Source organism: Anomaloglossus baeobatrachus, chromosome 4 (genome assembly GCF_048569485.1).
Source record: "Anomaloglossus baeobatrachus isolate aAnoBae1 chromosome 4, aAnoBae1.hap1, whole genome shotgun sequence".
NCBI lineage: Eukaryota > Metazoa > Chordata > Amphibia > Anura > Aromobatidae > Anomaloglossus > Anomaloglossus baeobatrachus.
Genome location: NC_134356.1, coordinates 557,768,659 through 557,781,054, shown reverse-complemented (window position 1 = coordinate 557,781,054; position 12,396 = coordinate 557,768,659). Strand labels below are relative to the sequence as shown.

Sequence of the window (12,396 nt, the reverse complement as noted above, 5' to 3'; positions counted from 1 at the left end):
TGTGTTCTTAAATCCCTACAGGAACAAGCGAATCAACAAGGAATGGAGTGTGAGACGCAGGGAGCCAGCTTACTGAGGAAGGTCTGCGGATAAAGGGCGGTAAGCTTTCTCTTGCATGTGATCTCTTCTCATTGATGGCACAGGTAACTTATGGACTAAAATCTGTGAAAGACAGTTATCAGTGTGTGCTTTGGTGACATCAAGGTTCAGTACCCAGGTGGGCAGACTCACCCAGTCTTGTAAAACACGTCCTTAAAACAATGTGAGAAAAACTGTAAAGAGTCCGCAAAAACACACCCTGCACATGCTCTACCCATTTCAGAGACTGCAGACTGATTATAGATTTATATCATGAGCAGATTTGATGCAAGTTTGTGAGTGTTGTCTAGATTTCTTTCCAGGTTCGGTCAGAGGCATTTCAGTGGAGAAAATGACGTTATTGCTTAAAATCCACATGATGAAGGTGTTATGTAAAAAAAAATAAATGGGTTTACAGAGGTAAAAGAAGTGTATATTTTATGGAAAGGTAAAAAAACCTAACAAGTTGTGAACCAAATGTGTGTTTTGTTTCCCTTTATTAATGAACAGGTCTATTTGTGAGATGTTTTTTTGTTTTAGCACAGGCATGTACAATTTTTATATGATTGACTAAATAGTGTAATAAACAGGTGTATTTTCTCATTCCAGATCCTAAATCAGAGTTAGTAGCATCTGGTTTTCAGTCAGGGGACTGATTAATCCTAAAAGGACAAGCGAGAAGAAGCCATGAGTGAAGACTAGATGAGTTGATCCAGATTCTCCCAACCACAGAAATTTCGATGAAGCTCATGTGACGCCCTGGCCTAGCCAGGTGGTCACAGACACAACACCATACACAACCCTTTCCCTGGACAGGTTACACCAGTCACACATTAAACCCTTGTTGCCACCCTCCAGGGTTGATGTTCACACCAGGTGGGGCGGAGCCAGGCGGTTGACCCCGCCCACCGAGGAGTTCACAGACCTGGAGGCGGGAAAAACACAGACAGTCAATCAGAGAGTCCCGTTGTGGACAGTAGAGTGAGAGGAGTGAAATTGTTGGTGTCTGGGTTGGAGCCCAGCAAGGTCGGCAGACGGTGGTGGCCGTCTGCAGGAGTTGGCGAAGGTCAGCGGAACCGTAGGACCGGGGTCGGGCGGTGGCCCGCCGGTACCGAACTGGGGAGCCGATTGGAGCCAAGCACCAGGCAGGGTACTCAGACCCCGACTAGGTTCAAAGCCAACCTTTAGTCAAATTTATTGATTGCGGTCTGGACCTCAGGGGTTCATTCCCAACCAAGTCCCGAGTGAAGGCAAAAGCCCAACCGTTCCGGATAAGTGCCACCGCCAAGGGCCAGAGATCCACAGGGCCAGCGTCTGCGGGCAAAAGGGCTCCTCCAGCACGTATACGTTGGGGAGCGGACTACCGGTGCCCAGGCATTGGAGTCAAGATACAAAAGACAGGTGCAGGGAAACGACAGCCACCATCAAACCGTCCAGGGAGAACACTGCAGCCGGCTGCGGGCCCCGTCCTTCCAGCCGTTTGGTTTACCAGAGACTCTGTCCATCTGTGTCTGAATGAGTACAACAGTGCCATCTGGCACCGTGCTGCGCTGCACCGCAACCCTGCACCCTGCCAAAATCCATCCTGCGGAATCCTCCACCCCCACTATCGGGCCCCAAGACCACCAGCCCCTACCCACGGAGGGGTTAACAACTAGCTGCTCCCCGCCATCGCTCCCAGGAATCCAGTCACCAGCAGCGGTGGTGCCCACCATCACCACAACCCATGGGTGGCGTCACGAACTCTCCACATCCCGAAGGAAACCCAATTCCTCCTTTCACTCGAGGACGAGGAGCGCTGTTCGAGCCCCGGGTCCGGCCTGCTCGAGCCACCAAGGAGAAGGCACCAGATCCGAGCGCAATCTCCCCGAGCAGCCCCCCGCGACGGGGAAGCTGGCCCCCGCCCCCGACACTCAACGGCAGGACAACATGGATTTATGCCTCGCATTGCAGAAGGGTCAATCCACCGGAGCTGCACTGAGCATCTTGCTTGTATTTATCCTTTTCAAAAGACCTATACAGTCTCAGACCATCATTGCCAAAACAGTTAGAAGAGAGGACTTAGAGAACCTTGAGACATGGGAAAGTCCAACTACAAAGGGTGAGGACTCGCCTAGGAGTCCTTGGTCTCAAACCGGTGAAGAAAACCCTTTCCCCTCTCCACCCATGCCTCATCGTTCAGTCAGGCAGGTTTTCCCAACAGATCTTTCTTCCTTTCTTCCTAAGGGAACACAGTACCCTTAGTATTCGGGAATGGCAGAAGTGAGTCTTAAGGGGGGACTGTTGAGGGTACAAATTGAATAAACTGAAATACTTAATTCAGCCATTTCACAGACCTAAATATGTGGTTTAGTTGATGTGGTCTAACATATTTATGAATGTTTTTGTTTCCTACTAAATCATATATGAATATATTCAGTGATTTTCCTTAATATAAAATGCCAGCTGTGGACTCTCTAATCTCGGGAAAAGTTTTGGAACAGCCCACCCCACCAGGCTGATATCTCCCCGGTCTAGTCTGCTCAGCACTTGCAGTGACACGTGAGTTAACGTCATGTCTCAGAAACCAATGGACCTGAAACAACTGAAGCAGAGAGCGGCTGCCATTCTACCCATTATCTCAGAAGGCTTCTCTGAGTCAGCGTCACAAACTGTTCACATGAAGCCTCATCACGCTTTGGCTCTTTTTAAAGAGCAGATCATCAAGGTTCACGAGTCGGCCCTGGATGGACTAGCACCGACCAAGTATCCTCCTTCTCATTTAACATCCAGAAAAAGAACCACAGACAATCTGTAGTAGATGTTTTTTGGTTATGTGCTGATCTCAAGATAAGATCTAGATTCAACCTTCCTTGGTCAGGACAATGTGCCCTAATAAAAGTAATAACGCCAATCCTAATAGCCCCTGTAAGTCATGGCGTTACCCTTGAACAGATAAAATAGGTATCCAAGCGTGGAGCCAGAGCCCGTAAAGTTGTGTCAAATAATGACCTATTGAAGGACCCCACGTATATAAAAATGTAATTGGAGTCCCAAGGGGGTTTTCAGATGAGTATAGGGTCCGAGAGTGTGATTAGCACGTACCTATATATTGTAGCATGGGACGTAAAATTCCCTAGGAAACCCCTAGATTTAAGATGAAGGTACACAGATGATCTTATTAAGGGGGGACTGTGAAGGTCCAGGCTATGAATCAATTGTTCATATAATAAGATCATCTGTGTTTGTATGATTATTGTTCAGATGCTGATGTACGTACCAGGATGCACCTTTGGAATGTATCATTGAAACAAATTATACTAGGCTGAATAATGCAAGTATTCATAATAGACTGAGAGAATTTATAATCCGTTAATTCTCACCAGCTAAGATATATCGTCAGCAAGGTGTTAAAGATAATGAAGCCAAAATGTACAATGAACAAAGAAGTATTCAGTAGCTGGTTTGAACTGGTATTAGAAAGCCAGGCTGATGACGTACTATATGGACTCTGCTGTTTATCTGTGACCAATCAGGGACAATGTTGAACTGAATAACTTTGTGTATTTTATAATATATGGGTTAGAAGGACTTTGAGCTTCTCCCAGATAGAGACACGTCTCTGTGTGGTCATTTTTCCTGATACATACATCTGCGCAGATTTGATTTGGCCTCCAACTCTGTGACCCTGAAGACCCCTTAGCGGTCTCCCCCGACACCTCCACTGCTCCCAAGAATCTAGGCTCATGTGACTGGAGTGGTAGTCAAAAATATGCACCGTTCATTCTTAAGGCGCAGTCACACAGCCCTATAACTTGTCCGAGGATGGGATGGCAATGCTCCGACTGAACGTTTGCTCTCCTGACCCAATGTGACGGCTTGAGTTATCACACTTAGGTCAGGAGAGCCACTAGCCAGTCTGAGCACTGCGATGCGATCCTCAAACCAAGTCATACGGCTGGGTGACTGCACCCTTAATGTAAGTGCGGAAGACAAGCTGAACATTGTGTTCACCTGTCATTAGCAATCCCATTAAGAATGAATACAGCGGAGGTACGCATGATCGACCACCACTGCAGTCACATGGTGCTCTAGAGATGCCAGATTTCAAAATTGGTGGAAGTCTCAGAAGTCAGACCCCAGGGATTGGGAAGTTATCCTCTACCCTATGCAGAGGGGATAATTTCCAAACTTGGTGCAACTCCTTTAATAGTTTGCCAATATTTACAAAAATTGTATTGGGAATGTGTTAGAAAGCAGAAACAAGAATATTTTAGGATTATATATATATATATATATATATATATATATATATATATATATATATATATATATATATATACACATTTAGAGGTAGTATAAGCTTTCTCTTGACACAAGAACAGTGGAAAGCCTGCAGTATGGTGCCTAACGTGCCAAACATACGTACTGCTAGTGTGTATTGCACTCGGATGATGTCACAGTCTATAATTGTGGGGGTCACCGGAGGGATTTTTAGAATCTTTCCATTCCAGGTTTCAGTGCTTCCAGATGCTATATGATTTCCGCGCACTCTGGCCAGGATTTGTTTATGTGTTTTCATCTTCCCATGAACAATGAAACTTTGAATTTGGAATATAGCAGCTTTGGGAACCACTAATCGGGATGACCCATTTTCAATTTCTGCATAAATTGGAATGGCCTCCCCTAAAAGGAAGAAAAAAAACATTGTTGTTACAAATGTCTTTGTGACAGGGTCCTTCTCCCATATCACACAATCAACAGAGCGAGAGATGGCTGAAGAATCCAATAAGCATTTATTCAAAGCAAATCAAACGGTCCATAACATAATCCACAAAACCGAGGGTAAAATTAGTAAACAAACATGAATATAGTCCAGAAAGCGATAAATAAATGTCCAGGTCTCTGTGAGAAGCCACAGCTTCCCTCAGAGGTTCAATCTTTTTCCTTCTCTCTTCACGTTCTCCAACAGACTGACAAATCCCCCAGGTAAGCAGAGAGTTTACAGTAGGTGGATCCCAGGCCCCCTTCCCCAGACTTAGGGACAGGAACACTATAAGGGGCAATTAGTTACCTACAGACAATACAATGTACAGACAAACAATACAGATAATGGACAGTGAACCAAGTGTAAAATATGAACCTACACAGCATGATACACAGTACACCATATCCCACCATCACAGTCTTCATATTAATAATAAGTACAGGAAGATTAATAAATATTGTACATTTCATTATTTTTCCCCAGCAGCACACAACATAGAAACGTGTCATGCATACTAAAAATAAATAAATAAGCTGTCAGTGAAATTTGCTGACTTTATTGCCTATACATTTATTAGATATAAAAGGAAGTTTTATTAATACTTCAGAGAAGATATCCAACTTACAAAAAATAAGTACCGTATTTTTCGCTTTATAAGACGCACTTTTGTTCCCCCAATTTTTGGGGGAAAGTAGGGGGTGCGTCTTATAAGCCGAATATATGGGGGGGTATATCTATATGTACACTGCAGGGTCCAGGGGAGGTGGGAGCGCTGTGCTGGAGGCAGGTGATCGCTGCGGGCTGCAGCCTTTGATCTCCTGCTCCCGCTCATATAATATGCACAGCCGCTGTCCATCTCCAATGGTGCTGAAATCGCACCGCAGTGAGGGGCTGGGGGAGCGGTGCATATTATTTGTCCCTGCGCCCCCCTGTGATGGCACATGCCCCCCCTGTGTTAGATTTGGCCCCCAGGCTGCTGCTCATTCTAAAATAAAAAATCTTTACTTACCCCCTCCAGCGTTTCTCCCCGTGTCCCTGCTTCCACTGTGATCAGGCACGCAGAGATCTCAGTCTGCTGTGCCGATCACATGACCGGCACTAGAACCAGGAAGTAAGGAAGAGAAGCACGGAGGGAGACAGGAGGGAGATAAACGCTGGAGGAGGTAAGGAAAGAGGGTTTTATTTTACTATGGGCAGCAGCCTGGGGGTGATATCTAACACAGGGGAACTTGTGCGATCTATAGGGGCCATGGGCAGCAGCACTATGGGGGTGATATCTAACACAGGGGGACTTGTGCAATCCATAGGGGACCATAGGCAGCACAGGGGAATGTATGCAATCCATAGGGGGCCATAGGCAGCACAGGGGAATGTATGCAATCCATAGGGGGCCATAGGCAGCACAGGGGAACGTGTGCAATCCATAGGGGACCATAGGCAGCACAGGGGAATGTATGCAATCCATAGGGGGCCATAGGCAGCACAGGGGAACGTGTGCAATCCATAGGGGACCATAGGCAGCACAGGGGAATGTATGCAATCCATAGGGGGCCATAGGCAGCCCAGGGGAATGTATGCAATCCATAGGGGGCCATAGGCAGCATAGGGGAATGTATGCAATCCATAGGGGGCCATAGGCAGCACAGGGGAAAGTATGCAATCCATAGGGGGCCATAGGCAGCACAGGGGAACGTGTGCCATCACAAGGGGGCTATATTCAATATAAGGGGGCCATATCCAGATTAAGGGGGCTAATTTTAGGATGGGGGGCTATGAGGGACATATACCCTATATGATTTGTTAGAGGGACACTTGCATTATAAGATGGACCCCATTTAACATTAAAAAAAAAAAATTCTCTTTTCCTTCACCAAATTTGGGGGTGCGTCTTATAATCAGGTGCGTCTTATAAAGCGAAAAATACGGTAAATATACAGGGCACAGATATTAGCCTGACTAATTGATTGCAACTCACTGGACAGATTAGACACATTACACTTTGTTTCCCACCTTCCATAGTTGGTGCAAAAAAAACATTTTGTTACTCTTCATTGGCTTTCATTTGCTCACTCTCTAGCTTCTCTAGATAAATAGATATAAATATTTATATATATATATATATATATATATATATATATACATAATATTTTATTTGTTTTTTTAAACTGTTGAGGTAGATACTGCATAAGAAGCATGAAACATCTGGCACTTACCATGCACTTTATTATTATTTGGCACAGTATGTGGAACTGGTGCACTTTACATAGTAAATCTCCCCAAAAGTCTGTGCAAACAAACATATTAAAATTTCCACTTAACCCCTTCACACCTTCAATTTTCCGTTTTTTCCTCCCTTTCTTCCAAGAACCGTAAATATTTTATTTTTCCTTCAATATAGCCATATGAGGACTTGTTTCTTTGCAGGATGAGTTGCACTTTTGAAAGAAACTATTCATTCTGTCACATATTGTACTGGAAAAAAAAAACTAAGTGCCGTGAAATAAAAAAAAAAAAAGTAGAATTGCAAAATGTTTTTGTATTATTTGCCATGTTCAATATATGGTAAAACTAACCAGGTAATATGATTCCCCAGGTCAGTACGAGTTCAACGATACCAAACATGTATAATTTTATCTAAGTAATAAAAAAAGAAATGAGAAATTTTTCAAAAAAAAGAATTGCGCTTTTGTCGCCATTTTCTGAGACTCGTAGAGTTTTCATTTCTCGTAATCTGGGGCTCAGTGATAGATTATGTTTTTACAACTTGAGCCGTCCTTTTTAATTATACCATTTTTGGGTAGATATGACAACACCTGTAATTGTTTAATGCAATGTTGCAATGACTAAAAAAAACATAACTCTGGAGTTGTAATTTTTTTTTTTGCTATGCCCTTTACTGATCAGATTAATTGATTTTATATTCTGATAGATCGGGTGTTACTGAACTCGGCGATACTAAATATGTGTAATTTTTTTTATTATTCTTGTTCTATTTTAATGACCAAGGGCGATTTGAACTTTTTTTTTTTTTAACTTTTTTTATTGATTTTATTAGTCTTCTTAAGGAACTTGAAGCCTGCACTATCCAATCACTTCTGATGTTCAGAGCAGGGCTTCAGCATCACTCTGTATAGCAGAAATGCTGTTCTCCTGTGAATGCTGGTCCTCTGTCGGCATTCACAGGAAGCACGTCATGACAGCTACAGGGTTCATCAGCTGACCCCAAGCTGTCATGACAACCCATCGGCGTCCCGTGATCAGCGTGATCCCCGCTGGATCATGTTAGATCACACTGTCAAAGTTTGACATTGCGATCTAACTAGTTAGATCCACCCGCTCCTGTTAGCTGCACATGTCTGCTGATCAGATCAGCAGACATGTGTAGGGGATTAATGCGGGGTTGCCTCACAAGCCTCCATTAAAGTGACAGATCTGACCTTGGATATATAGGTACTAGAGTTGAGCGCGGTTCGTGGTTCATGGTTCTCCAGTTCTAGGCTCGAGTGATTTTGGAGCCTGTTCTAGATCGAACTAGAACTCGAGCTTTTTGCAAAAGCTCGATAGTTCTAGAAACGTTCGAGAACGGTTCTAGCAGCAAGAAAACAGCTAATTCCTAGCTGGCTTTCCGCTGTAATAGTGTAAGTCACTCTGTGACTCACACTATTATGAAATTTCAGTGTATAGTGTGCGGGAACAGCGCCTTCAGATCACTGCTGTTTGTATAATGGCGATCGCCATTTTTTTTTTTTTTTTCCTTGTCTTCCTTCCCTAAGCGCGCGCGTCTAGTGGGGAGGGCCATTATGGCTGCCAATCTTTTAGCCAGAGAAGCAACGGCATGTGTGATAGGATGTCCATGTCACATGTCCCTGCATTATAAAAACGAGTATCTGGCCGTCCGGACGCCATTATCTCTTCTGCATCCTTGGTGTCAGACATCACTGGCGCAGCTCCGTCCTTTGTCCTATCGCCGATACTGCTGTATGCGCTCCATACACAGCGCTGGACAGCTTAGGGAGAGCACTTTCCATCAGTCCTTTTAAGGGCTCGTACCGGCAGGGTCAGAGTTAAGGTGACAGGTCCTGAAAACAGAGACAGCGTCTGTGTAGCTAAGGTCAGGGATTTCGTCGCTGCATTTCCCCATTAGGAGGGAATAGAAAGGCAGGCTTCTATTCCTCTACCCAGAGCCCCACAATCCTGGCACTGTACCCTCCTGTCCTCTGCACACTCCAACTCATTATAACTAAGCCATTATACTAGCAAACACTCAGTGTACCTAGTGGCATCCTAAACGTGGCTATTGGACTTTGCTATAGTCCCACTAGTGCAAAGATATTTGCAGCACCTCTGCCTGCATTGCACACTCCAACTCATTATAACTAAGCCATTATACTAGCAAACACTCAGTGTACCTAGTGGCATCCTAAACGTGGCTATTGGACTTTGCTATAGTCCCACTAGTGCAAAGATATTTGCAGCACCTCTGCCTGCATTGCACACTCCAACTCATTATAACTAAGCCATTATACTAGCAAACACTCAGTGTACCTAGTGGCATCCTAAACGTGGCTATTGGACTTTTGTCTAGTCACATTAGTGCAAAGACATTTGCAGCACCTCTACCTGCATTGCACACTCCAACTCATTATAACTAAGCCATTATACTAGCAAACACTCAGTGTACCTAGTGGCATCCTAAACGTGGCTATTGGACTTTGCTATAGTCCCACTAGTGCAAAGATATTTGCAGCACCTCTGCCTGCATTGCCCACTCCAACTCATTATAACTAAGCCATTATACTAGCAATTGATGCTGCCAGTTTAAGGGCCGTAGTTGCATTGTCAGGGATATTTATTCTTTATTATTCTGCTGTTAATAAAGCTAGACCACCGCTGCAATCTACACCACCTCTCAATTTTTACTACCAATCAACATGAGTGGCAAAATGACAGATGCTGGTGGAAAGGGGAAGAGGCGTGGTGGAAAAGGAAAAAAAGGGTTTGTCCGTGGGGAAGGTGGCAAAGCTCCATTATCATCTGCTGAAGATAGACCATCTTCCAGCAAAAGTAAGATGTCTACTACTTACCGTGGACAATCCGATGTGCTCCCTTTTTTACGGACACGAACAACAGGAACAAAAGGTAGATGATGGCCAAAAAAGGAAAATGCTTGAATGGATCTCAAGTGGTCCAACAAGTGCCCTCTCAGCCACGTCAAGTACCGCATCCAAAAAACACCAGTCCTCTGAGTTGTCATCCCAATCAAACTTGCTTTCTCCCAGCTCTGAAGTCTCCATCGGCCCTGCACAGTATGGTGGAACTGAGATGGCTGAGTCTGCAGAGCTGTTCAGTCACACTATAGCCTGGGAATCAGAGGTCTGCTCCCAAGCTACAGTGAGTACAGAACAGGAAATGGTCTGCAGTGATGCCCAGAACCTTTGTGACTCTGATTCAGGCCGTGAGGACCAAGTTTCTGAGCATAATGTTGACCCTTTGTCACAAACTGTAACACCTGTGGTTATAGACAATGAGGAACATACTGATGAAGATGAGACGCAGATACCCGATTGGGATGACAACTTAAATATTCGGTTAGGGCAAGAAGAGGCTCGGTCTGAGGGGGAGGGGAGTGCAAACACAACAATTGATGATGAAGTTCTAGATCCCACCTACTGTCAACCCACAGTCAGGCACTCGAGGAGGTCAACAGAGGTGGTGGAGGAGGATGCAACTGATGACGAAGTTACCTTGCGCCTTCCTGGACACAGTCGGAGTACTGGTAGCACGTCTACAACTGCATCCTCAGCCACCACTCTGCCTCTGAGCATTATTCGGGGTGGATCAACAGGTCGCATGGCCTCTAAGCCTTGCCTAGCCTGGTCCTTTTTTGACATAGAAAAAGATCGCCCAAATTATGTGATCTGTAAAATTTGTCATGGTTCTCTTAGTAGAGGTCAAAACCTCAGCAGTTTGACAACTTCTTCCATGAATCGTCACATGAATAAATATCATATGTCCCGGTGTGAAGCTCACCGTGCTGCAATGCGGCCTAGCGGAGCGAACCATCCACCGCCTGCCCCTTCCAGTGCATCCGCGCGCTCTTCATCTTCTAGGACTGTGGGGACAGCTGTCACACCTGTTTTTCCACGCACAACTTCCACCACTGTAACCGCAACAGGCAGTTTGCTTGGTAGGTCGTCAGTTGGTTTGGAAGGGGAAACAAGTGAGTGTGTACAGCTCTCTCAGACATCGATAGCACCAACGTTGGATGAAGGCAACATCATGTCTCCGCCTGCACTTTCCTCACAAACCTGCATTTTTCCAGGGACACCCTACTCAACACCGTCTACACACAGCAGCCAGATCTCTGTCCCTCAGATGTGGTCAAATAAAAGGCCACTTCCTGCGACCCATGACAAAGCTAAGAGGTTGACTCTATCCCTCTGTAAGCTGTTGGCTACCGAAATGCTGCCTTTCCGCCTAGTGGACACACAGGGTTTTAGAGACCTTATGTCTGTCGCTGTGCCCCAGTACCAGATGCCTAGTTGCCACTACTTCTCTAAGAAAGGTGTGCCCGCGCTACACCAGCATGTCGCACACAACATCACCGCTTCCTTGAGAAACTCTGTGTGTGAACGGGTGCATTTCACCACCGATACTTGGACCAGTAAGCATGGACAGGGACGTTACAAGTCGCTGACTGGGCACTGGGTAACTATGGTGATAGATGGTGAAGGGTCTGCTGCACAAGTCTTGCCGTCCCCACGACTTGTGTGTCAATCCTCTGTCTGTCCAAGTTCCGCCACTGCTTCTGCATCCTCCACCTCATCTGGGTCCTCCACCTCCGCCCCAAGCCTGCCTGGTCAGGCCACCAGCGTTCTCAATGCGCAGAAGGAATCACGCACCCCTCATTACTATGCTGGCAGCAGAGCGCAACGGCATCAGGCGGTCTTTAGCTTGACATGTCTTGGGAATAAGAGTCACACAGCTGAGGAGTTGTGGTCAGCTCTGCGGTCCGAGTTTAATAAATGGTTGTCTCCACTCAACCTGCAGCCTGGTAAGGCCGTGTGCGACAATGCTGCAAACCTGGGTGCGGCCCTTCGCCTGGGCAAGGTGACACACGTACCTTGTATGGCTCACGTGTTGAACCTTGTCGTGTAGCAATTTTTAACACACTATCCCAGCCTAGATGGCCTTCTGAACAGGGCACGAAAACTGTCTGCTCACTTCCGCCGTTCAAGCGCCGCAGCTGAGCGACTTGCATCGCTCCAGAAGTCTTTCGGCCTGCCGGTTCATCGCCTGAAATGCGATGTGGCGACACGCTGGAATTCAACTCTCCACATGTTACAGCGACTGTGGCAGCACCGCTGAGCCCTGGTGCAATACGTCATGACGTATAGCCTGGGCCAACGAGATGCAGAGGTGGGTCAGATCACCCTGATGGAGTGGTCTCAGATCAAGGACCTATGCACCCTTCTGCACAGTTTCGACATGGCGACGAATATGTTTAGCGCTGACAATGCCATTATCAGCATGACAATTCCAGTCATTTACATGCTGGAGCACACGCTAAA

The 12,396-nt window shown here is 45.8% G+C and overlaps 1 protein-coding gene across 1 annotated transcript in view; it reads right to left on the bottom strand.

Moving 5' to 3' along the window:
• ARRDC4 (arrestin domain containing 4) overlaps nt 1–12,396 on the bottom strand; it is a 178,716-nt gene that overhangs the window by 18,361 nt on the left and 147,959 nt on the right. Inside the window, exon 5 of the mRNA XM_075342830.1 lies at nt 4,487–4,743. Within this exon, the coding sequence (XP_075198945.1) occupies nt 4,487–4,743 (257 nt within the window). The remainder of the gene's footprint in view (nt 1–4,486; nt 4,744–12,396) is intronic.